Consider the following 27,470-nt stretch of genomic DNA (forward strand, 5'->3'; position numbering starts at 1 on the left):
AGCTGCTGACTTTAATTTTTTTTGGTGAGGGGAGCCTGGAGCTCCTTTTTAAGGGAAAGCGGAAATGAGTTACTATTACCTGTCCGCTTTTGGGCTATCGGAAGGCAGAATGAGCCCATTCTGTGTAATTTCTCGTATAAGAACTTTTCTAGATCGATGACACCCCTGTCACTTGTGGAGGGGATGTGACATCTCCCATCCATGAAAGCTCAGAATCTTACCCACAGTGGACTTACTCTGCCCCCTAATAGCCCAAAAAGTGGGCACTTGTACGGGGGGGGGGGTTATGCTCCACCATGCTCGAAACCCATTCCGGCGAGGACTTCAGTGGAGTAGGGAGGCAGCAAAGGCACAAGGGATGACTATAGATTTCTGAAGAAATTGGCTGGGTCAGTAGACCCTGTCACCTGATCGTGTTAAGCTGGCCATACAATTTACAATTTGATTGCATAGTCCATGTGCAATTTTCTTTAGATGTCCAAAACTGTGTAATGGGAGGACCTTCCAAACAATCTATTCCATTAGCATCCAATCGAGCAGGTCCGCATAGTTGTCGGTAGGTCTAAAACCAGTTGTGTAATCTGATTGTAACATGTATTTGTGTGTTCTGTACTCCAGTTCATGGTATCTTCCCATGCGTGGATCCTACACTAATCTACGAAAGTAGCAACATTAAACATACTGATGTAACTATTTTTGTAAAGTCTGTGTGGAAGTAACCATAGCCCTCCATGCATTAATATTTGGAAAGACTAGATTTGCCCAAACTTCACAGATGGCACCATTTTCTGTTGGGGAAAGAAAAGTGATGCACAAAGTGATTGTTTGATCTTTGCTTTTGTAAAAGGGCTTTTTACCTTTACATCACCGAAAATACTTTCTATTTTCTACAGTCAATAGCCTTAAGGATCAACTTGAAGACCTGAAAAAAAGGAACCAAAATTCACAAATCTCCAATGAGAAAATAAATCAGCTCCAAAGACAGGTGAGAACTTTTTTTCCTTTTAATGGAATTTTTTAAATTGAGTGGTCTGCTCTCATACTAGACATTACTAATAGGTAGATTCAGGTAGAGTTAGGCCAGCTTATCAGTAGATAAGCCGACCTAACTCAGAATCCACGCCGACCTATGTTTAAGCGTATGCTCAAACAGAGATACGCTTAAACATATCTAAGATACGACGGCTTGCGCCGTCCTATCTTGGATTGCAATATTTTGGATGGCCGCTAGGTGGCGCTTCCATTGCGGTCGGCGTAGAATATGTAAATGAGGGGATACGCCGATTCACGAACGTACGCCCGGCCGCCGCAGTCGATTTACGCGGTTTCCGTAAGGCATTAGCAGGCCTAAAGTTATTCCACCTATTAGGTGGAATAACAATGTTAAAGTATGGCCGCCGTTCCCGCCGCGAGATTCAAATTTTTTACGCCGTTTGCGTAAGTCGTCCGCGGGATTTACGTAGTTTACGTCCACGTCGAAATCAATAGGCCCGTGCGACGTACGTAGCCGCAATGCACACTGGGGAATGTAGGCGCCCGGCGCATGCGCAGTGATAAAAAACATAAAAAACGTGAGGTCAAGCCTCATTACCATCAAACACGCCTCCCTCCAACACATTTGAATTTGGCGCCCTTACGCCCGCCCGCTTTAGGCTACGCCACCGTATATTAGCAGGCAAGTATATTGAGAATCATTACTAGCCTAGCTAATTTACGGCGGCGTAGCCTAAACAGGCTAAGCTACGCCGCCGTAACTATAATCCAATGTACCTGAATCTACCTATAAATGTTTACACTCATACTAGGCACCTAACTTTACCCCTTTATTTCCAGCTGGATGAGGCCAATGCTCTCTTGCGGACAGAGTCTGATACAGCCGCCCGTTTACGAAAAACGCAAAATGAAATGTCCAAACAGATTCAGCAGCTGGAAACAAATAATCGGGAACTTCAGGATAAGACATGCATGTTGGAGAATGCGAAACTCAAGCTAGAGAAAGATTACATCAACCTGCAGTCTGCTCTGGAGTCTGAAAAGAGAGATAAAACACAAGGCTCAGAGATCATCAGTGACCTTCAGGGTATGGCCGTTTAAAATAAAGTCTTGTTGTTCAACTTTCATAGAAACTCAGAAGTATGTTGTAGTTTGAAAGCAAAATAAGTTGACTTTGTTTGGCCTGATAGCTGTAATTAGACAATTCTTTATGAATATTTCCTTCTTTTTTTTTTTTTTGCCACGCAACGCGACCTTTAACAGGCCTATATACACTGTTTTCTTTTTATCTTAAGGCCAAAGCCCCTAAATTAGGGGTAGGCAACCTTGGCACTCCAGCTGTGGTGAAACTACAAATCCCAACATGCCTCTGCCTCTTGGAGTCATGCCTGTGATTGTCAGGGTCTTGCAATGTCTTGTGGGACTTGTAGTTTCACCACAGCTGGAGGGCAGAGGTTGCCTACCCCTGCTCTAAATCCTCCAAACATTTAATATATTTATCTGTTGAAGTTATTGGGGAATAGGCTTTATCCAGGGGGTCAGTTAGGCCTCATTCAGACATGTTGTTTATGGTAAATCAAGGTAAAATGCTTTCTTCACTTCATGTTTCCACTTTGTGGTGGAATGTGTTGGGAGGAGAAAAAATAAGGCGCAGGTCAGATTGTTTTGGGTTTTTTTTTTTGATGGGAGAAGCTAAAAAATGGGCAGCAAGAAAGAACTGCACTTCCACCAGATAGTTTAATGCACGCATGCATTCCATGACTACATGAGGATGCTGAATATTTGGACAGTACACTCTTGACTTAAAGGGGTTGTCAAGGTAATTTTTTTCCCCTAAATAGCTTCCTTTACCTTAGTGCAGTCCTCCTACACTTACCTCACCCTTCGATTTTGCTTTTAAATGTCTTATTTCTTCTGAGAAATCCTCACTTCCTGTTCTTCTGTCTGTAACTACACACCGTAATGCAAGGCTTTCTCCCTGGTGTGGAGAAAGCCTCTTGAAGGGAGAGGGGGCGAGCAGGAGTGTCAGGACCCCCACTAACACACAGCTCCTTTCTCTATATGCAAAGTAGAGAGTGTCCTGACACTCCTGCTCGCCCCCTCCCCCCTCAAGAGGCTTTCTTCACACCAGGGAGAAAGCCTTGCATTACGTCGTGTAGTTAGATAGAAGAACAGGATGTGAAGATTTCTCAAAAGAAATAAGGACATTTAAAAGCAAAATGGAACAATGAGGTAAGTGAAGGAGGACTGCAGTAAGGTAAAGGAAGCTATTTAGGGAAACATTTTTTTTACCTTTACAACCCCTTTAAGCTCAGAAATTCGAACAGCTGGGTACATGTTCTCAGTAAAGTTTTGTTTACAAATTATTATTGACCATTAGTGACCATGAGGGATAAATGGCAGTTGGCTGTCTTGGCTGATGTCTGTCCTTTTTCTTCTGTGCTTTTCTGCAGTTCGGATATCTGTTCTGGAGGAGGACGTGAAGAAAGGGAAGGATTTCCAGGCTCGGACAGAGTCAGAGAAGAGACAGCTACATGAGCGATATGGGGCCCTGGAGAAGGTGACATTTATTACCAGCATTTGTTTTGTTACACTATATACAAACTTAGTATCAATCAGCTTAAAGTGGATGTAAACCCGAAACATCAAAATTGAAATAACCGGTCTACCTCACACAGTAAAGCAATAGAAGCCATCTGCCCCCAGTCTGGTCTGTAAAGGAGCAGCCAGTCATCTACAATCCTCTCCGATATCCTACAGTAAAGAAAACCGACACACAAAACAAAATTTGTGACGCCACCTCTCCATTTCTGTGACTGACAGACTAATTAGGAGACTTATGCATGGGCATGAGAGAAGTGGCGTGCATCCCACAGCCAATCACAGATCGCTCCTGAAAGAAGCTCCAGCCCCAGGAGACTGATGCATACTTTCATATCTGGAGAAAGCCACCTACACTTATCTGTGCTTATCTCTGAAAACTGAGGAGGAGGTGGGAGAGATGCTTGAACTGTCATTATCTGAGCCCAACAGGTTCACACAGATTTAACCCCACATCTGCCAGGGGGAAAGCCTAGCAGGAGGATACAATTAAGCCCTCAATGGCTGGGCACTTTTACTGTAATGCCCTACTTTCAAGTATTGGTTACACAGTAAAAGAGCTCAGCCATTGAGGGGTTATTTGTTTCCTCCTGCTAGGCTCTCTCCCTGGCAGCTGTGGGGTTAAATCTGTGTGAAGCTGTTGGGCTCTGTTGATAATGATGACTGTTCAAGCATCTCTCCCGCTTCTCCTCCATTAGCAGAGATCAGCACAGATAAGTATCTGCTGTGTCCATGTACTGATTCATAACATTTTCTTGGCTCCTTCCTGCTATGAAAGTCTGCATCCCTTGTGCCTCTATATATCAGTCTTCAGTAAGGATGAGCTCAGGCGTGTTTGCAACTCCACGTGCCCGCGCCCCGCTAGGAAGCTTACACTCCGCTAATCACAGACAATGAGACATTTCCCGATCCGCGGCTGCACAGATTGGGAAATGTCTCACTACCTGCGATTGGCGATGCGGCGTGTCGGCTTCCTGGTGGGAATTTGTGATGTTTATTTTTCACTATATTTGCGTACCAATGATCTGGGAGTTTAGTGCAATAATTGAAAAGAACATATTACAGATACACATATCCAGTATCCCAAAATGTTACCATTTATTTGTAATAAAAGCATCCTGAAATGCTCTGGTTCTTGTCATGTGACCTATTTCTGGGCATAGGTTATGTAGTATGCCATTGCATTGTATTTTTGGGGCATTGATGTCAACAGCACTGTTTTACTATGAGCACTTGTGAAACTAAGCGGTTCTGCCTAAAGATTCTACTGATGCAATGCAGCACATTAGCAAAACATGTGCCCCTGGTCAGGAACATAGTAGATCATGTTACTGGAACTTCAACCATTCTGGGATCTTTTAATAGAAGATATTGGTATCATTGTTGGATACTGAGAAACGTCTATGTGATGTGTGCTCTTCCCCTATTAAATTTTTATGCTGACATACAGGAACACTTATTATTTTTATTATTATTATACCGGATTTATATAGCGCCAACAGTTTGCACAGCACTTTACAACATGTGGGCAGACAGTACATTTACAATACAGTTAAATACAGGAGGAATCAGGGCCATGTTCTTGCTTTGCTTGTTAACCATGCCATTGTGTGTGTGTGTGAATGTAGGAAAAGAACAACCTGGAGATTGACATGACATACAAGCTGAAAGCTCTGCAGCAATGTGTGGAGAAGGAGGAAGCCGAACACAAAGCCACCAAGGCACGACTGGCTGACAAGAGCAAAATCTACCAGTCTATTGAGGAGACAAAATCGGAAGCCATGAAAGGTAGATTGATTGTTGAAATCTTCCTTACCATCGATTGCTTCTACAAATGTATGAATTTAAAGAGGAGCTCCAGGCTCCCCCCAAAAAAATGTAAAGTCAGCAGCTACAAATACTGTAGCTGCTAACTTCTAGATAGATACTGTTGTGCTCATTTCCAAACTGTCAGTTCTGCTATCAACTGGTTGCTTTTTATGCCCTTTTTTCCTATTCTCCTAATGTACATTCCTTCTAATAATGTTGCTTTATGCTGTTATACACTCTCAGGAGCTGGAGAACTGTGAGTTAGTTGACATGGCAGCAACTGTCTGGCTTTTTAAGTGACAGTCAAACAAAATATATCAGTCTTAAAGAACGTGACGTGATTGTTGCCGTATTGGTGCAATTGTGATAGAGAAAACTGAGTACTGTCCGTGATACTTTTTTTTTTGCACTATCATGGACAGAACCTGCAGTGCTAGATATCACTCATAGTATGCACTCACCTTATTAATTAGACCTGATATGGGCAGATAAAACCCACAGCCCCTTAAAGGAGAAAATCTCCACCAAGACCCAGTTTAGATGTTCATATTTCGTAATAATAGCTCAGGAGGAAATTGAGAAGAAATTCCATAGTGCTTCATAAAATAAAAGGTCAATCGCATAAAACTGACAATCTGAGTATGGACGCCGCTGCTGCTGTGGATCCACTCATGTGTGTGTCTACACTCCTTCCACGATGTTGCTTAGATTCACCCAGGAGTGTGCTGTCCACAAGTGGTTAAACATAATTTCTAATAGTTCCTGGTATTTAAATGCCTGTCCTTTTGAAAGGCTGTTTTATGTTGGGAAATGGTTGTAATACCTTAAGTGTGACGCACAACATGCCATTGGTCTTCATTTTTTTAAGTGCAGCCATGGGGTGGACTGAAAAGGGTGAAATTGGGTCTGGATTCTTCCTGTGAGCCATACACGGGGCTTAATCCTACCTTCTCTGCCATGACTGGACCCCACACACTACAGAACAAAGACACAAAGATCTAGTTATACCTGTGCCAAAGTAAACAACACTCACGGTCTGCAAGGTTCAGGCCTGGCATCCTTCATATAAAGCCACGCAGTCTTCACCCAGCAGACTCTTTGGATGGAATTCAGCTCAATTTGTTAAACGTTCTGTTTATGTCTAGATTGTTTTAAACCCTTCCTATATTAACCTTTAATCCCGGGTATATTAAATAAGGGCCTGCCATGCAAATGTGATGTTTATGAACTAACCCTTTCTGCTTTTCAAGAGGTTTGCACACATAGATAGCATTGCCTAAAGTTGCTTATTTGAATTTGTGACCCCTGTGTTGTCAATTATGTTAGAGCTGCCAGACCTAGGTTGGTGGGACTTAATAAACCAACTTAATAAACCAAGACATTATTTTCCATGAGCTGGCATTCTGGCTCTGAGATATGTAAAAATGCTCTTGACCTACCCACTGTTTTTTCTTTTCTATGTACTTAAAGCATGTAATGATAAAACGACATTTCCCCAGCGACCCTTTCTGCTTTGAGAAAACTTTTTATGTACGTATTTTTCTGTGAGTATTGGCCTACCAGTACCTGCTTGTAGAGAGTTTCAGCTGGAAGATCTGACTGCAAGGAGCCCAAGAAGAGCCAATATATGATTTAACCCACCAGCACCCACCCCTGAATGGCATATTCGTTTTTGGGTGATCTTACATTAAAACATGTCATTAGATTACCTTCCTTTTTAAGACCCCTTTCACACTGGGGCATTTTTCATGCGCTTTAGCGTTAAAAAAAAAAAAGCTCCTGAAAGAAGCTGCATCTGCAATCCCAATGTGAAAGCCAATTGGAAACCATGGGAGGGATTGGCAGAGAGGAGTGGCCGACACTCAACGGTTGGCAAGGTGGACGAGTCTGGCAGCGGCATTCATGATAGACTGAAGAGTTAATAGCTTGCGGAGAGGTTGGCCAATGAGGAGGGAGTTAAAATAGTCAAGGCGAGAGATAACAAGGGAGTGGATAAGTTGCTTAGTAGTGTCAACGGCTAGAAAAGGCGTATTTTGGAGAAGTCTGCAAATTTTGGACAGTGATTGGATTTGGGGCTGAAAGGACAGGTCAGAGTCCAGGATTACACCTAGTACCCTGGCATGTGCAGAGGGACTGAGATGTTTTGTTTGCATTTTTATTGGCTGCTGAAATATGGTAGAGTAGTGATCACCTGTGTTTACCTATCCCTATGATATCAATAGATAAACATGAGTAATTACTACTCTATAAATCCAAAAATTCAATCATTGCATTCCAAATGCTTAGAAAATGGCTTACAAATGTACTTTACACAGACCCTAAAATGAGTTGCAAAATGGACCATTTTATGAAGCCCTCTGTGTATGATAGAATGTCATCTGATTTTAATGATGATAGAATGCAGTGGTGGTGCGTCCATACGGGCACCACCCCCTTTCTCCATCCACCCCCTCTATCGCCATAGATGGATTCATGAATTGCATGAATCTAGCTATAGCCACTGCTGACACCCCCTATTCAGGCGCCTGGCCCCTTTTTGGTCACCTGAATTACATCGGCAGCCCTAGGCTCTAATAGGGGTCAAAAAAGGTGAACAGTGAGCTCCATGCTGGGCGCTCGCAGTTCACACTGAATCGCAAATCAGGTGCTCGGGTCTGTTACCTGTCACCTGATTGGCTGAAACAACAATAATTGGGCACAGTGGCGCTGCAATAATTGGGCACAGTGGCGCTGCAATAATTGGGCACAGTGGCGCTGCAATAATTGGGCACAGTGGCGCTGCAATAATTGGGCACAGTGGCGCTGCAATAATTGGGCACAGGGGCGCTGCAATAATTGGGCACAGTGAGGCTGCAATTGATGGGCACAGTGAGGCTGCAATTGATGGGGGTTTTTGAGGACCAGCCGCCACTGATAGAATGCCTCGTGAGGACATATTAATTTTTGTGATGGGTAAGTTCCAGCATGAAAATTGATGGGATTGCTGGAAACAATAGTTTTCTCTGATAGAACATTGAAGGAATTAATTACCTATTTGCAACATTTGTAATAATTGGTAATATCTGATTGGCACCTAGCAGTATTAACCAATTGTGGATCTTTATCTTCCCACAGACATGGAAAGGAAGCTGCAAGAGGAGCGCCTGTCCAAACAGAAGCTGGAGAACAACCTGCTGGAGGCAGAGAAGCAGTGCTCCATGCTGGACTGTGATCTAAAACAAGCCAAACAAAAGATCAATGAGCTGGAGTCCCACAAGGACAAACTCGCTGAGGATGTAAGTAAAAAAAAAAGGGCTAAATGTGCGTTGTAGCACAGGCTTATGCCACGTACACATGACCATTTTTCGGGATGTAAAAAATGATTATTTTTTTAAAATGGTCATTAAAACCGATCGTGTGTTTTTTTTTAAACGTTGTTGTATTTAACGTTGTCGTTTTTAACGTCGTAAAAATGGTCGTGTGTGGGCTTTAACAACGTGAAAAAAACAGTGCATGCTCAGAAGCAAGTTATGAGACGGAAGCACTCGTTCTGGTAAAACTAGCGTTCGTAATGGAGATAGCACATTCATCACGCTGTAACAGACTAAAAAGCGCAAATCGTCTTTTACTAACATGAAATCAGCAAAAGCAGCCCCAAGGGTGGCGCCATCCGAATGGTACTTCCCCTTTATGGTGCCGTCATACATGTTGTACGTCACCGCGCTTTGCTAGAGCATTTTTTTTCCACGATCGTGTGTAGGCAAGGCCGGGTTTAACAATAATCGGGTTGAGAAAAACGTTTTTTTCTAGACCATTAAAAATGGTCGTGTGTACGCGGCATTAGTGTTTTGGAGCTGTAATGTTATGTTTCGTTTAAAAAAAGGTTCATTCTCGAGTCTATACGTGTTTCTAAGCTTACAGTGAATTACCGCTCACATATTATGTGTCTCATTCTAAGAGTGTTTAAATATTTTTACTCTCACCACCTCCTCAGGTTAAAAACCTAACATTAAAAACCGAGCAGGAGACGCAGAAGAGGAGCTTGACTCAGAACGACTTGAAGATGCAGCTGCAGCAGGTGAACAGCCTAAAGATGTCTGAGAAACAGCTTAAGCAAGAGATCAACCACCTGACGGAGATCAGAGCGAGCCTTGAAAAACAGAACTCTGAGCTGCGCAAGTAAGTGACATCAATTTCCTAGACAACATGGTTTGTGGTAGGCTGAAACTCTTGGACTGTCAAAAGGTCTGTTGGAGGGAAGCAGTATAGGAATTTTCAGTACTTTTTTTTTCTAATCTTAAGCTTGAATAAATTATTTTTACGCCAATGGGTGCTTTGGCAGTTGCTCATTACACTAGTATGCTGTGCTTTCTATACAGAAAACCCAACTCTGACTATTTGCTAGGGAGCATTTGGTGGCAAATTCACAATCCAGTCTAGGCTGAATGGCTTGGTCTACTCCGGTCACTTATGTTTAGTTGCAAGAAATATTCTGGGATCAGGCGCTTAAATTTTATCAAATACATTTTATGAAAACATTGGCAGGGAGATTTGCAGCAATGGGATTAAGTGATTAATTACCTGTGAGTTTATAAATGTCACCATTAATTGCGTATTATAAGAAAAGTGCGGGATTTGAAAAAAATAAACACCTGCCTATGTAGATGCAGCATCCATCCAATGCTCCACCATCTCAACACCGAGCACTAATCTATCAAAGACTGCTGATCGCTCTGTGCCCGGGTCCGCTCTGAGCACAGAATAGTGATGGTCAGTCACCACTCTCTGCTCTGCCCATTCAGCGCTCACTGGAGTGCTGGACTGTGTAGCGGGCAGGAGTGGCTGGCTCAGGCTCTACATCGGTGCGGTGAGAGGCCAAGCCAGCTACTAGTCAATAATATGAAGTGCATTCCTGTGACCTACAGAAGTAGTATGGCCAAAAGAGCTTTGCCCATACTTATTTTAAAAATCACATATACATCAAGCAGAAATATGACAAATGTTATGCTAAAAAGTACACATTGGGCTAGATTCAGGTAGGGGCGACGTAAATGTGTGCGGGCGTAGCGTATGTTATTTACGCTACGCCGCCGCAATTTAGAGAGACAAGTGCAGTATTCACAAAGCACTTGCTCCGTAAGTTGCGGCGGCGTAGCGTAAATCAGAATTCAAATTGTCAAGAGGTGGGCGTGTTTTATGCAAATAAAACATGACCCCACGTAAATGACGTTTCTCACGAACGGCGCATGCGCCGGCCGTGAACGTATCCCAGTGCGCATGCTCCTAATCACGTCGCAAAAAGTCAATGCTTTCGACGTGAACGTAATTTACGCAAAGCCCTATTCGCGAACGACTTACGCAAACGACGTAAAATTTTCAAAATTCGACGCGGGAACGACGTCCATACTTAACATTGGCTATGCCTCATATAGCAGGAGTAACGTTACGCCGGAAAAATCCTTACGCAAACGACGTAAAAAAATCCGCCGGGCGCACGTACGTTTCTGAATCGGCGTATCCAGTTCATTTGCATATTCTACGCTGAAATCGACGGAAGCGCCACCTAGCGGCCAGCGTAAATATGCACCCTAAGATACGACGGAGTAGGAGACTTACGCTGCTCGTATCTTAGCCTAATTTAAGCGTATCTGGTTTCCAGAATACGCTTAAATTTACGACGGCATAGATTCAGAGTTACTACGGCGTATCTCTCTCTGAATCTAGCCCATTGTGTTTTTGGTACCACCAGCCATTTTGGGGAACCTTCCCTGTCACATTTTAACAAGGAAAGTAGTATAAGGAAAGATGAGAAGCAATGCTATGTGCTGGCCACTGGACTATTGTCTTATCTCATGTTCTGCTGACTGAAACACACCTCTTAAGTTGAGCAGGAACGTCTGAATTTCCATATGTGTGTACCGCTCTGTTCAACAGAAGCTGGTCTAACAGTCATGCTAGAAAACCAGTGCCAATGGCTGCAAGTCCTGTTCTGTATATTCTGACGGGGGGAGGACCCCTGGTCAGAATACAGTAGAACAGCGGGAGAGATCCCTGCATGAAATTTTGATGCAGGGATCTGTCAGTTTTTTTGTTTTTTGTTTTTTCATTCGACCTACTGGTTGAATGAAAAAAAAATTGTATATGTATACTAGAGCTGCACAATTAATCGTTAAAAAAAATATGATCTCAGTACAGCATTTCCCTGATTCATGTTAAACAAATGCAGAGCCTTTCTCAGTGCTGTGGGAAAAAAAAAAAAAAAATCTCAACAGGTGTTTTATCGAAAATTGTCTCCCATCGGATAATGCCTCCGATGGGTCTGCACAGTACACAACGTCACTCCAGCTGATGTGTTGATCAACACAGCTCATGCGCAGATCGTCTGAGGCATTATTCGACGATCTGCAAAGAGCCGAGGGAGAACTTGCTTATCAAATTTTGCCTCCCTGTTGCGTGGCGGGTTTTGTGTGTGTTCAGCGGCAGGTTTTGTGTGTGTTGAATGGCGGGTTTTTCCTGTGTCTAAGGGCGGGTTGCAACACACAGAAAACCTGCCCCGCAACAGCGAGGCAGAATCTGACAAGTATGTTCTCCCTTGGCTCTGCAGATCATCAGATACTGTCTCCGACTATCTGCGCATGCGCTGTGTTGATGTCATATCAGCTGGAGTGACATTGCGTACTGCACATGTGTAAACCTGTTGGAGGCATTATCCTACGGGAGGGATTTTTTGATAGAACACCAGCAAATGTTTATCAACAGTGATAAAGAGAAACAATGTATCTTATGGTTCTTTAAGAACAAATGAATACATTTTGTCTGTAAATGAGGTCAGTTTAACCACTTAAAGACTAACCCTTTTTTTTTTTTTACACTTGCTGCTTACAAGTTAAATTTTGAGGTGGAGTTCCCCTTAAAATCCATACCAGACCTGCAGGGTCTGGAATTGATATTTGGGGGGAACCCCACTGCATTTTTTTTTTAAATTTGACGCAGGGTTCCCCTTAATATCCATACCAGACCTGAAGGGCCTGGTAATTGAATTTGGGGGGACCCCCACGCTTTTTTTTTTTTATAAATGACCTTTCTCTGTATTGCCGGGAGCCGACAATTCATTATAGTTGCAAGTTATTTTAAATGACTTTATTTCCTTCACAAATTACACTTTGTGCAGGGACAGTTCTAAACACGGGAAACAAGCGCTACTTCACTTTTATTGTTTCACTTTCCCTTTAAGCATTATTAAAATCACTGCTCCCGAAAAAACTTCCATTTTTAAAACTTTTTTTGCATTGATACATGTCCCCTGGGGCAAGACCCAGGTCCCCAAACACTTTTTAGGACAATAACTTGCATATTAGCCTTTAAAATTAGCACTTTAGATTTCAAACGTTCGAGTCCCATAGATTTTAACGGGGTTCTAAAGTTCACACAAACTTTTGGTCTGTTCACAGGTTCTGGTGCGAACCGAACGGGGCAGGTTTTCGGCTCATCTCTATTAGTGATTAAACACTCTTCTGTAGATGTTAATGGAGAAGTAGATTCATTGCTAAACATTAACTCCTTTATCAGTCTGCAAAGTTTTGTTGCCTGCAATTCCTTAGATTTCCTGTAGTAGCAACGTGTGATAAATTTAACAATTGATATTCACAACATTTCATTATCAGCTGTAGCTTGTTTTATTCATTTTAACCAGAATATAATTCAGAAGTATCAGAAAAGATTTGATCTTGTTGAAAATCGCAGTTTCCCTACTGGCACATGTAATTTTTTCTGAATCAGAAAGGAGTTGTAGTAATTGTGTGTATCCCTAAGAAGGGAGGATAGCATAGAAGTAGCAAGCCTTAAGAGAGCGGAAGCCATTACATTGTGTAGATGGGGAGTGGCGCTTTTAAAAAAATGTACTTCTGTTTTGTATAGAGAGCGTCAAGATGCAGACGGCCAAATGAAGGAACTCCAAGACCAGCTAGAGGCAGAGCAATATTTCTCTGTAAGTATTCTGGTTTAGTTAAACCCGCCATATTCTTTTTATCTATGGGATACATGAAGGTATATTAGTGTCTAGTTGTTTTTGAGCTACACCTTTCACTAATATGCCCCACCATCTTGGCAGTCATGGGCAGACCAACTGCACCTACTGTATTTTGAATCCTTAATCAGTATGTCTTCCTTGGTCTATGATGCCAAAAGATTTATGTAGCTTATATATGAAAGCTTGCCAACAAGATTACTTTTACTTATTATGACTGTGACAGTTTCACACAGGCGCATAGAGGCAAAGGGAAACAGAATTAATAAAGCCCTCCTTGTCAGCTTTAGGTAATCTGCCTTAAATCCGTTATAAATTAAAAAAAAAAAATAATAGCTGCCCCCCTGGCAGGTTACTGTCATAATTTGCTAATATCCATCACATACTAGCACATTATGACAGACTAACCTCTTAAAAAGGAAGTTAACCCTGATGCCCCTGCAAACTAAAAGCATAATTGCATACTAGCACATTATGTGACACTTACCCGTAAACAAAGCCTGCCCCATCCACGCTACAGGCCGCATCCACGTTCGTCCCTCTTCCTTCTGGGGCCATGGACTTCCGGCTCTGTGACTGGCCGAAGCATGCACGCAGGAGCCGCCGTTTCTTCACAGCGCATGCGCCAATGACCGCATCGGTGCAAAACATAGTAAATATCTCCTAAACGGCGCACGTTTAGGAGATATTTACTTTACCTATAGGTAAACCTTAATATAGTCTTACCTATAGGTACGACTTCCACAGAGAGGTTTACAACCTCTTTAAATGAAGCCCCCCAGCGGGAACGCTGTCACCGCTTCAGGCACTTATATCTATGCCCAATCTCCCTTCTGGGTCCTCACGCTCTGGTTGTTTGAATAGCTGGGCCACGATGGCCTCCGCAGGAGTCACTATTGCGGCACGGTGCTCTGTGCATGTGCGAGAGGCATCAGCAGTTGCAATAGGAGATATTCACTGTACCTACAGGTAAGCCCCGTTATAATCTTACCTGTAAGTACAAGTGATAAAGAGTAGTTAACTGCTGCTTTAAATAGGAATTCAGGATTTACAATAACTTGTTGTTTGAAACTGGTCTAAAAGTTTAGTACATCTACAGATGCTCTTCTAGAATTATTGTATGCAGTCTATAGACCACAACCTACATATTCTATAAAATTATCTAAACTTAATGCGGTTGTTTTTACATTACTAGTATTTTTTTGTACTAGAATAAAAGTATGATCTGTTGGATGCTAGCTCTGTACTTCACCAGTGTAGAAGACTTCATTCAGGACTAATATGTTAACCCATTATATGGAGCTGGCTTGTGCCCTTGATTGAGATCTTTCACAGAAAAAATGGTCCCCAACTACATAACCCTCCCAGATTTATTGTCATAACTGGATGGTGTGAAAGACTTATGATCATTAAATCACACACATACGTGGATATGCCACTTTGCTTCACATGTCTATGATGTAATGTTACATTATTAAGCAAGGGATGGATAACAGCAATGCTTGTTGTAGAGTGTGGGAAAATCACCTGGACAGTTTATCAACCTATAGGTCAAGACCCCAGGCATTGCCCAGCAGTACATTTGTGGGTCCCATAGTTCTATTCATTTGATAGGATTCTGGTGAAGGAACAAACATTTTTTTCGATTTTAACTACAGTAGTATGTATTATTATGTATTAAAATGTTCTTACTATGGACTGGAATTACTTCTCGGCCAACATCGGGTCTCTAATAAAAGTTTGAACCTGATTGGAAGTGATGGTGAAATAACTCTTTAGTAAGAACTCATGCCCATTAGTGTCTCGTAAGATGTTACACTGCCACCTAGAGCCCAAAATAAAACCCTGTTAGAGCGCTTATTTTTAAAGCCTTTAATACATATGCCATTTATGATGTGCTTAGATAGTTTACGTAATTTTGTGTTTGAATGGACATTTAAGGCTGACAATAATTTTTCATTTTGCCCCTTTAAAGACCCTGTACAAGACGCAGGTGCGGGAATTAAAGGAGGAGTGTGAGGAGAAGGTTAAGCTGTGTAAGGACATGCAGCAGAAGGTGCAGGAGCTCCAGGATGAAAGGTGAGATATCTGATCAGTGCTGATGTTCGATGTCTGTGCTGAATGTCTGTTGACAGCAGATTGCAGGGTTTTAGTGTGTGCAGGTTTTTTATATTCTCTCTCCCATATAGGGATGAGCTCCAGCGTGTTCGCACAGTCCACGTGCAGAGCCCGCCAGGCACGAGTGCCTTCACAGTGGGGCGCTGCACAGTCAGAACGTAAAAAAAAAAAAGTCCTGCAAGCAGCATCATTGGACTGGTGTATACACCGCTCCTCCACCGCCCCTGCCCATTGAAATGAATAGGCACCGCTGCCAAAGGGCTTCGGCAGCAGCACTACACGGGCGTATTTAAGCCTTCGACCGCTAGCGGAGGTTAAAAACACCCTGCTAGCGGCTAAATGGCACCGCTAAAACGGCAGTAAAGCACTGCTACACTAGCGACACTTTACTGCTAACGCGGCCCCTGTGAAAGGGCTCTTAAAAGTCAGAACCTATGCAAGGTTTTTTTTTTTATTCCTGCCTGTGCTTTCATGTCCTGGTTGCCCCTGTTCTCTTACTTCATATCATGTGTTAAAATGGCTGTTATCCTCAGACATGAAATATGAACAAATAATACCCTTCTACAGTGTGTACTTGTCTCAAAAGCCAAAGTGTCATTTGTCTGCTGCTTTGTGCCTCTAAATATCAGCATGAATCACTTCTGACAAGTTTTCCTGACACAAAGAGAAACATGGTGACAGAGGAGGGAGCTCCTGATTGACAGCCCCAGCCCTGTTTCTGTGAGCTGTGGGAAAGGGGATGTGTCTCGTCCCTCCAATCAGCTCTCAGGGATCTCCTTAAAGCGGGGGTTCACCCTATAAACCCCAAAAAAAAAAAAAATTCTTCTACCATAAAATCAGGCATTGTAGCGCGAGCTACAGTATGCCTGTCCCGATTTTTTTATCCCCGTACTCACCGTGTACTCGTACATCGAAGATACCGACTCCCCTCGGGGAATGGGCGTGCCTATGGAGACGGAGGATGATTGACGGCCGGCTCTGGCGCGTCACGCTTCTCCGGAAATAGCCGAAATAGGCTTGGCTCTTCACGGCGCCTGCGCATAGCCTGTGCGCAGGCGCCGTGAAGAGCCGAGACCTACTCCGGCTGTCTTCGGGGAGAGTGACGTGCCAGAGCCGGCCGTCAATCATCCTCCCTCTCCATAGGCACACCCATTCCCCGCGGGAGCCGAAATCTATAATGTACGAGTACACAGTGAGTACGGGGGTAAAAAAATCGGGACAGGCATACTGTAGCTCGCGCTACAATGCCTGTCTCGATGGTAAAATCGTGTCACTGAGGGTGAACCACCGCTTTAATGAGCTCTGCCGAGTGTAACTTCTGCTCTTCGCCCCCTTTTTCTGAACTCTCAGACAAGCTTACAAATTCAGCTCTTTGAACAGATGTAGAGAAAAAAAGACTGCAGATAGACAGATACAACTTATGTTTCACCTCTATATTATCTGTGGCTAGTCTCTTCACTGGGTTAATGTAAGGGTTTACAACCACTTGGTCACTGTTATTAAACAACTATACAGATCAGGTGTCCCGACTTCACTTGTTTGAGTTTTGTTCCCGACATGAACGTATACAGTACAGTAAGGCAACTAACCTGAAATAAAGGATTCCCTATGCTGTCGTTTGACAAACATGCCAAAAAAAGCATGACACATCGTGTCTGAGTTGTGTCACGCAGGTGTGAATATGGCCTAATATGGTTTTTCTTTTCAGAGATTCACTGGCCGCTCAGCTGGAGATCACTCTGACCAAGGCGGACTCTGAGCAGTTGGCACGCTCCATTGCTGAGGAGCAATACTCTGACCTGGAGAAGGAGAAGATCATGAAAGAGCTGGAGATCAAAGAAATGATGGCTCGTCACAAACAGGAGCTCGCTGAGAAATATGCTACTATAAGCTCTGTACGTACATGCGGGTGGGCTACTGTGGGGCATGTATGCAGTCATTTCATTGGAATCTGTATTTTGATAAAAAGTACAGCTTACCAAATGAGAACGGTCTGCCAAAAACAGGAAAATTCTGAGACGTTTTCTGGCTAATGCCATAACAAAATCTACCTAGTGTGTTTGCCACCTTTAGGTTGGGTAGCGCAGTCAAGTACTATTAAGTCAGTTCTGGGTTTATGTACATGTGCTTAGTAATGTGCTGGATTCTTAGACAAGGGAGTCTCTCTTCCTATGCTGCAATCTTCATAGTGTAAAGGAAACGTGGTGATTGTGAGACCCTCTTAAAAACTGAGAACTGAAGGGCAGTGATCTGATCACTAGGGCCTCAAGAGACAGAAGCCAATTTATCTTAACCGCATTCATCCAAAATAAAATATTAAGCATTGGTCTTTTAGGCCTCATGCACTCTGGGCATTTCCCCAGCTCGTCTGAATGCCTTTCTCCTGGCAGGAGAAAAGCAGCCTAAAAACACGCCCAATGCTGTGTTTTGCAAATGCGATAAACGCATCAAGTGATTTGGCGCTTGTTCATTCCATTGGCCAGAATATTCCTTTATTCTGGCCACTGAAACGATTGAATGCTGAAGTGCTAAACGTGCCTAGTGTTTAGGCGCATTTACATGTGCTTAGGTGCCTTGGGCATTTTTTCTGATAAACACTCCTCTCTCTCCAACGCGAAAGTGATGTTTTTTTCTTCTGCCTCTAAACCCCTGTATATGATTATGTGTGCATGGACACATAGGGGGTTATTTACGAAAGGCATATCCACTTTGCACTACAAGTGCAAACTACAACTGCTCCATTTAAAGTCCCACTGTCCCCTCTTTGCTCGCTATAACCGGGATGGAGGCACTTTCCCATGCCTCATTTAAAGTCCCACCAATCTCCTTTTGTCAAACTACAAGTGCAAAGTGCACTTGAAATTGCACTTGGAAGTGCAGTCGCTGTAGATCCGAGGGGGACATGCAAGGAAAATAAAAAAACAGCATTTTAGCTTGCACATGATTGGATGATAAAATCGGCAGAGCTTCCCCTCATTTCAGATCTACCCCTCAGATGTACAGCGACTGCACTTCCAAGTGCAATTTCAAGTGCACTTTGCAAAGTGGATTTGCCGTTCGTAAATAACCCCCATAGGCTAACATAGTGGGGTGTTTAGAGGCAGAAGAAAAAAAGCCAAACGCCCTTAAAAGTTTTTGAAGCCCAGTGTGCCTAGTTACTTCTTTTTTAATTGAAGCCTGCACAATCTGCTGCCACTGGTTGACTTTAACAGTTTACTAAACTCTGCTGATATGAACGAACGCCTGCCATAAATAGGGTATAGTTTTTGATATTAGTCTAAAGTCTAGTACACACGAGCCGAATGTCAAAGGGGCACGACCGAAAAGGGGTCTGCTACTCATCTAAGAGCGCTGATCGTAGAGTTCTGGCACGGGGGCCGTCCCCCTGTCAGAACAAAATAGAACCGCATAGGAGATTGTGGTACTAACATCAGATTGTTAGTACAGTGGCTCCGACCTGAACTGTCATTTTTTTTTTCACTCAACCCACGAGTCGCAAGTCTAGGTCAGTCTACAGATTGCAGAAATGGCAGTAACATATTCAGGGGCTTTATGCGGAAGGTTTGCCATCTGCCTAGGTTTGATCAACTACTTATTTTCTCACCACAGCTTGAAGATGCTAACAAGACACTAACTACTGATGTGGCCAACCTGGCTAATGAGAAGGAGGAGCTGAACAACAAACTGAAGGATTCCCAAGAACGTAAGTGTAGTAGATGATAGAAATCCTCTCTCTGATTACCCGTTCCTGACACTGCTTATATCCAGCTTTTAAAGGGAACTAGCGAGGCTGAGTGCAGTACTTTGAGTCTTTGAGGTGGGCTGTACATGCAGATCAAGAAATTGATTTTCTGAAGTTTATACCCTTTCTTGGCTATCGAGTCAAAATGACAAAAGTCATTGAATCAGCACCACTGTTAGGCAGCTAGTATGTTCAAAAGGAGATCCCAGAGATTGCAGACTCCCATACTTCATCAGGGTATCTTTCAACTTTAACTTCTAATAACGGAGTTAACCCATTCTGGTATAGTTGTTTTCCTGTTGGAATATGGGGCAGACTTTGTAGTATAGTATAATTATGTATAGTGGGGCCAAGAACCCCTTTAAAGCCTACTTGTATTATAGTACTAAACCTAATGCTGTGAAGGAGGGTAGGGAAGGCGGACATCATGGATGTCTTTTCAGTAAATAAAGTGTATTATTTTGCAGTTAGGGCCTGCAGTAGTTGAATTAGCCTTTGTTCCCTTTTTGATCCCACAAATGAGTAAGATATGGGAATTTTAAAGGTGCCGAACGCCTACCATCACAGTCAATAAAACATTACCTATATAAAAAGTCCCCTCTATAACCTCACCCTACTCAGTGAGTCCTCAGCTTTTGCTTAGGTTATGCATAATTCTCCAACAGTCTAATCTCCTAGACTCACCTTGGCAATAGGTTCATGACTATGATGTGTCTGCCTTCCAAAATACACTATAACCTTCATTTTTGCAGCAATTTTATCTGCTAAAATGACAGGCACATTAAAGTGGAACTATACTGCATCTGATCACCACAACCCAAAAACACTCATCCATCCATGAGTGCTTTATTTTGCTAAAAGGAAAACTTAAAAAAAAACCTCTTGAGTAGACAGATGGCCATGTAGCATTTACTTCTGGAATCCATCTGACGTTGGCTCAAACAGGCAGGCAGGAGGGTGTGCTTAGCTGTGAATACAACATCTCCCCTTTTGAAGACTCCTGGGAAATATGACATCATTTGCCTTGCCATGGAAACTAGGAAGTAACTGAAGAAATGTAAGAAAAAAGTTTTAAACAAGTAAATATGATCTACATTCCCATCTATTTACTAATGCTAGCAGCATAAGAATAAAAATACCTAATGTTGATTGAAAGTGAAGTCCCACATTAATCTAGTCTAGTTCCATAATGGAGGTATAGTATAATAAACATTTATATAAAGTACATTTTTATTTTCTAATATTGTATCTTGTTTTCCATGTACAGAGATTCTAAATCTGAGAGAGGAAGAAAGCGGCGTTCTGATCATTAAATCACAATATGAGAAGCAACTGCTGACTGAGAGGACTCTAAAGACTCAGGTATTATACCAGTTCTTCAGTATATTGAAATACTGGGTCCATCCAGTTAGTGAAAGGGGTTGTGACGCAAAAAAAAAAAAAAAGAGATCCGGTTCCCTTATAGCTGATGAAACCGCACAGTGCTTGTTCTGTCTGATCTGTCCCTCTCTAAGCTGTGAAAAAACCTGGCTGATCCTGTCTGTTCCTGTGTCCCCCTCTGTGTGCTGACCACCATAATCATGGCTGCTGAGCCCTGACTACCGTGGTCAGTTTATGTGCCTTTGTCATCTACAGCTCTCCTTCCTTCCTTCTCCCCTCCCTCCCTGCCTGTCAGCTTCTGTGTGTGTAAGCCGTCTCTCCCCCCCCCCCCCCTTCCCCGCCTCTATTAGTAGCTGACAATAAAAGTAAAGAACAATTACAGCCAGCTCCTCTTTTATACTAATCGCTACTACACTGTGTGAATGTGTTTGTAAAACAAGTCCTGCAAATACATTATATTTGATCTCTTCTGGATAGTCATAGCGGTCACGTGACTTTCTCGGCTGACGTCAGAGGGGGAACCCTCCCTCTGTAGCTCGAACGTGACCGGACATTAAAGAGCAAAGATCAGGTATTTCGAGCCATCACTTTAAAAAAGCAATTACACAGTGTAGGAGAGATTAATAGAACAGGCTGTAACTTGTACTTGTTCTTTACCTTTACAACCACTTTAAAGCGAAGGTCCGCCGTTTTTTTTTTTTTTTAAAGTCAGCAGCTACATATACTGCAGCTGCTGACTTTTAAACGATGTTGGCACCCGAAGCTGATCTCTGTTTCGGCTCTCGTGTGCTGCTGCCGCCATCTTCGGTAAGGGAATCACTTCCTGGTTCCCTTATGTGTATGCGCTGCTCGCGCTGCACAATGCTACTGGTACCTGCTGTTTTCTGGGACCCGTTTGCCTCCCAGAAGACAGCGGGGGGGGGGACCCCCGCAGATACTGCAGGGGTCTATGCCCGGAAGTGGGTGCAAATATCTGCTCCCCCTCCTCCCTGAAAGGTGCCAAATGTGACACCGGAGGGGGAGGAGGAATCCGGACAGCGGAGGTTCCATTTTTGTGTGGACCTCCACTTTAAGGTTCAGTACAATTCTACAATGTACAAATGACCTCTATTCTCTTACATAAATTTAAAAGTGAAAGTAATTTAGAATTTTGTAATAAAATTGCGATTCATGCTTTCCTCACTGTGAGCATTACATTTCTCTGCAGGCTGTGAACAAACTGGCTGAGATCATGAACAGGAAAATTCCTACCAAAGGTGGAGCGGACACAGATGTTCGTAGAAAGGAGAAGGAGAATAGGAAGCTGCAGCTGGATTTGAAATCGGAAAGGGAAAAACTCAGTCGCCTTGTTGTCAAGTATCAGAAAGAGATGAATGAGATGCAGGCGGTAAGGCGTCACGTTCTTTGTAGTTGACATCACATAAAGGATTGTGTCGTTTTATTTACAAATTTTATTATGTCCCTTTTTATAATGGTACCGGAATCATGATTCTGGTGAAAAGCGCTTTGTTTTTTACTTTAGTGCTATATAAATGAATGAACGCAAATCTAACACATCAACATACAATTTTATTTTTTAAATCAGAAAAAAAATGAAAATATTTAGAAAAGAATAGAATGCATTAGTAAAAACTAATAGGGGTTTAATAAGGGGCTAAAATATTTTAAAGTTTTTTGTTTTATTTTTTATTTACACATAACTGTAATTCGTGAATGAAAGCTACAATAGTTGCTTTGTATTAAATGAATTAATGCAGAGGAGGATTTGAGCTGTCAAACTTGATAGGTCAATCCTGCAGATTACAAAGGGAGAATTCAACTCCTCCTGTGTAGTTACTCGGGGCTCTGTGATGGCAGGTAGCTGTGCTCCTGATACAGAGTGGGCACCTGTCACACGGACAGCAGGATACTGCTGGTTATACAGGGAGAGCCATGATCTCTCAGTGTAATCTGCAGGACCGGGCTGTCAGTTTGGCTGCTCAATCCCTCATGGTGCAAAATACGATGCCTCGGCCTTTCCCTGATTGTTTTCCTTTAGTACAATTATTTTGTGCAAATCTGAATGTATAGAACATAACCTCGCCAACTAGAAGCTTCTTTGACATCACCATCCTAAAATCCAACCATTTGCAATAAAATTATCATTTACATAGATCCATTCTACTTTTTAATTGCAGTTTGAAATTTCTTCTGCGGGGTTGCAGGTAAGGATGAGCTCCGGCCTGTTCACACAGCCCACGAGCAGAGCCCGCCAGGAAGTCGGCACTGCGCTGTGCTAATCGCAGGCAGGGAGACATTGTGCCGATGCACAGCTGCAGAGATCTGGAACTGTCTCCCTGCCTGTGATTAGCGCAACGCAGTGCTGACTTCCTGGCGGGCTCTGCATGTGCGCTGTGCGAACACGCCGGAGCTCATCCTTAGTTGCAGGTAAGATATGTAGCTTCTGATCTTGTTAAAGTGCACCTGTTGTGGGGAAAACATGAAAGCAGCTATTGCTGGCCTCCTGCTGAGAATTGCAGCTGTCAGGCTTCAGCACTGCCAAGTCACTGAGCTGGAGCAGACCTGTAACAAATGAGTCAGAGAAAAGTCAGAATTCCATATGGCTATACTTTTTGAGTCAGTGATTTAGAAAGTGCTCTCAGCGTTACAGCCAGGTAACTAGCATTTTCGGGAGGAAAGTCATCAATGGCAGCCCACACATTTCTCTTATGAGGGGCTTTCTTTACTATACAGAGGAGATGAAGAGCTCCTTGAATTGGTGCAGAATGCACTTCTGAATAAGGAATATGGAAGGAAGTAGCAGATTTAGGAAACCATTCAATAATTTAGGGGCTGAGGTGCATGCGTTTCCATTTATCAGCAGGGAAGGACAAGGCCATTAAAGATGTTCTCTGACCTAAAAGTTTTAACCCCCGCTGTGCCCGGGCTGTAAAAAAATAGAAAATAAACTGTCACTTACCTGCCTACGATCCCCCGTTGTTCCGATATCGCCGTCCCGTTCTCCGGTCCCGGGCCCCTTCCGCTTCCTGTGTGTCGGTGACTCATAGTGCGCTCAGCCTATCAGCGGCCGCAGCAATGTCCCGTCGCGGCCACTGATAGGCTGAGCGCACTATGAGTCACCGACACACAGGAAGCGGAAGGGGCCCGGGACCGGAGAACGGGACGGCGATATCGGAACAACGGGGGATCGTAGGCAGGTAAGTGACAGTTTATTTTCTATTTTTTTACAGCCCGGGCACAGCGGGGGTTAAAACTTTTAGGTCAGAGAACTCCTTTAAAGGTTGAGCTCAGGCTAAAATTTGTATTGGTTTCCTTACTCCCACTTCTGGTCTGACCACCTAGGCGATCAGAGGGTAAGTTCTCTTTTCCCCCTCCCTCCCTGCAGTCTTCTGGGACATGTCACAGGTTCTTAGAAGGCTGCAGGACCATTCACAATGCACAGCGGACATCCGGCTGTGAAGCCGCAAGCTGTCGCAGCTGGGTGCTCACAGTTAAGATCCCAGAGACAGAAGACGGGAGGTGAAACTGGCTGGGGTGAGCACAACTCTGGATCCTGGAACAGGTGAGTGTGTGATTTTTAAAAGTCAGCGGCTACAGTTTTTGTTGCTGTTTACTGTTAATTTTTACACAGTAGACTGGAGCTCCCCATTAAAGACAACTAGTCTTGATTGGGTGCCAGTTGGCTATCCTATTATAAACGCAATACAAATTTACTATTCATTTCTGATTTTTTATCAGTCTGTCTTGTGTCACTTCTTTTTTTTCTCTGCAGCAAATAGCAGATGAGAGCCAAGTTCGCATTGAGCTACAGATGGCGATGGACAGCAAAGACAGCGACATTGAGCAGCTCCGGTCACAGCTGCAGTCAATCCACATTGGAATGGACAGCACAAGTATTGGCAGCGGGCATGGTGATGCCGATAATGATGATGGCTTCCCAGGTAAGGCTCTGCCCACTTTATTGATAAGACAGCCTAGGATACACTTCAAAATATTTGTAATTTAAAAGATCAGTCGACCCTAAAATCCTATTCAAATTTTTGGCAAATGCTTGAAATTTAAAACGCTGCTCAATTTCATATACAGTGATGACAAAAATTGTGGACACTATTGGAAATGTTAATGTCTTGCAACTTTGCAGGCTTATAGGAAATGTTATTTTGTACCAAGTGCAAATGTTGATATATTACTCTAAAGACAATTTAATGCTGAATTCAATACAAAAAAAATGAATTTTAAAGTTAGGGGGAGGGGTGCCCCCCCCCACGCCACACCTGCCGGTGCCCCCCCCCCCCCCCCCCCCCCCACGCCACACCTGCTGGTGCCTTTCCGGGATCTCCATCCCATCGGACGTTATGTTATGTTAGGTATCTATTTACCCGGCATAACACCATCTTTTATATTTTACCAAAAAATTGGGTATGATATTGTGTTTGTGTACATTGAAATTCATTGAAGTGTATGTTTCCAAAAATAATAGCATTTAAAGCGGATGTGCCACGGGAAAATAATATTAAAAGCCAGCAGCTACAAATACTGCAGCTGCTGACTTTTAATATTAGGACACTTACCTGTCCTGGAGTCCAGCGCCGATCGCAGCAGAGGACGAGCAATCGCTCGTCTCTCTGCTGCTCCCCCCGCCATCCACGCTGAGGGAACCAGGAAGTGAAGCGCTGCGGCTTCACTTCTGGTTCCCTACGGCGCATGCGCGAGTCGCGCCCGCCGATTGGCTCCCGCTGTGTGCTGGGAGCCGAGTGTTCCCAGCACACAACGGGGGACAGACGGGATGTGACGGAATGCCTGTCTTTTGCCCGTGGGTGCAAATACCTGTCTTTAGACAGGTATCTGCACCCCCCTCCCCCTGAAAGGTGTCAAATGTGACACCGGAGGGGGGAGGGTTCCGATCAGCGGGACTCCACTTTAGGGTGGAGAACCGCTTTAAAAAAACGCTGTGCAAATACCAGGTGATATAAAAAATTGCAAAAATCCACAATTTTATTTTCTAGGGCCTCTGCTAAAAAAAATATATAATGTTTGGGGGTTCTAATTTGTTTTCTAGCAAAACAAGCTGATTTTTACATAACTCAACTTTTTTTTTTGTACTGACATATAAACTTTTGCATTTGATACAAAATAAAATTTCCTATAAGCCTGCAAAGTTGCAAAACATTAAAATTTCCAAAAGTCTCCACAATTTTTGCTAGCACTATATCTCTTTTTCTTGTTTACTCCGGTGTCTTCATGCCTGCTGTGACCATTATGATGGTTCCAGCACTTTAAAGATGTATTTTTTTTAAAAGAATGCAGCAGGGGAGACTGGAACACACAAAGTTAAATGGAAACACTGAAAACTTGCAGGTGGACAGGGTTAAATGAGTTGTAAAGGTTTGTTTTTTACTTTCTAAATGGGTTCCTTTAAGCTAGTGCATTGTCGGTTCACTTACCTTCAATTTCCTCAGTTTCCTTCAATTTCCCTTCTAAATGTTTTTTTCTTTGTCTGAATTTCTTACTTCCTATTTCTCCTCCGTAAGCTTGACCCCATCATCCGAGCCGTTCTGGCTGGGGGTTAGTCAGCCAGAACAGTTTACTGAGGAGGAAGTGAGAAATTCCTACAAATAAAACAAAGAAAAAAAACATTTAGAAGGCAAATCGAAAGAAAAGGTTAGTGAACCAACAATGCACTAGCTTAAAGCGGTGGTTCACCTAAAAAACAAGTATATAACATTATATTCTGTATACCTCAAACATGTACAGTATGCTGTTTTTTTTTTTTTTTTGAGGGGGGGGGTGTACATACGGTATTATCGCTTTTTTTTTCACCTGGCTTCCGGGTACTAGCTCCCGCGGGAGTGGGCGTTCCTATGCAGTGGTGCAATGTCTTCTGGGACTTCGCCCAGATGATTGACGTGCCTGACAAAAATGTCCCCCCGGCAGATAAGGCGCGTCACGAGTTTCCGAAACTAGCTGATCTGCGAGTCGGCTCTATACCGCGCCTGCGCACTGACTAGGAGCCATGTAGAGCTGACTGCGCAGGCGCCTTATAGAGCCGACTCGCAGTTCGGCTAGTTACGGAAACTCGTGACGCACCTTATCCTCCGGGGGAAGTTTTTGTCAGGCACGTCAATCATCTGGGCGAAGTCCCACATGACATTGCGCCTCTGCATAGGAACGCCTATTCCCGCGGGAGCTAGTACCCGGAAGCCAGGTGAAAAATAGCGAAAAATAGCCCCCAAAAAAACAAACAGCATTCTGTACATGTTTGAGGTATACAGAATGTAACGTTATATACTTGTTTTTTGGGTGAACCTCCGCTTTAAAGGAACCTATTTACAAAATAAAAAACAAACCTTTACAACCCCTTTAAGAATTATGGCAGTGAGATCTCGCTGTTGGGAATATTAAAGGCACATAAGATCCCAGCTATTGATGCAACCCACCTTGCTTTGCCTATAAATATAATATCACTTTTAGGAAGACTGACCCTAAAGATTTTATATAAACCCTGTAAACAGCCGTGATACAGGGGATAGCATAGTCTAGGGCTTTCCAAGCAGTTGTTTAAAAAGAACGTAGAACACATTGTAATACAAATTTTAAATGATGCTGAATAAAAAGTAGTTAATTGTTGAAAAAATATATATTTTTTCAAAGCATCTGTAATAATAAACCAGACTGGAACTTGGAGTCTGTGCTGTGAAGATCTTCTGTTAGTAAGGGAGTCCAACAATGATCCAGGTGTACATCATTGTGATATATATATATTAAAAAGGAGTGTATTCTTACAATGACATATCATCATTGTGGTCAAAACAGTTGATGGCA

At 43.1% G+C, this 27,470-nt stretch overlaps 1 protein-coding gene across 5 annotated transcripts in view; it reads left to right on the forward strand.

The window, feature by feature from the left end:
- ROCK2 (Rho associated coiled-coil containing protein kinase 2) overlaps window positions 1-27,470 on the forward strand; it is a 262,565-nt gene that overhangs the window by 206,626 nt on the left and 28,469 nt on the right. For all 5 annotated transcript variants that reach the window (XM_040348580.1, XM_040348581.1, XM_040348582.1 and 2 more), the window contains exons 14-26: window positions 894-985; window positions 1,834-2,080; window positions 3,447-3,553; window positions 5,223-5,382; window positions 8,518-8,678; window positions 9,377-9,561; window positions 13,300-13,369; window positions 15,384-15,487; window positions 17,235-17,421; window positions 19,136-19,229; window positions 20,536-20,630; window positions 21,856-22,035; window positions 24,421-24,589. In XM_040348580.1, the coding sequence (XP_040204514.1) occupies window positions 894-985; window positions 1,834-2,080; window positions 3,447-3,553; window positions 5,223-5,382; window positions 8,518-8,678; window positions 9,377-9,561; window positions 13,300-13,369; window positions 15,384-15,487; window positions 17,235-17,421; window positions 19,136-19,229; window positions 20,536-20,630; window positions 21,856-22,035; window positions 24,421-24,589 (1,851 nt within the window). The remainder of the gene's footprint in view (window positions 1-893; window positions 986-1,833; window positions 2,081-3,446; window positions 3,554-5,222; window positions 5,383-8,517; window positions 8,679-9,376; window positions 9,562-13,299; window positions 13,370-15,383; window positions 15,488-17,234; window positions 17,422-19,135; window positions 19,230-20,535; window positions 20,631-21,855; window positions 22,036-24,420; window positions 24,590-27,470) is intronic.

The sequence above is a fragment of the Rana temporaria genome, chromosome 4 (assembly GCF_905171775.1).
Source record: "Rana temporaria chromosome 4, aRanTem1.1, whole genome shotgun sequence".
Taxonomy (NCBI): Eukaryota; Metazoa; Chordata; class Amphibia; order Anura; family Ranidae; genus Rana; species Rana temporaria.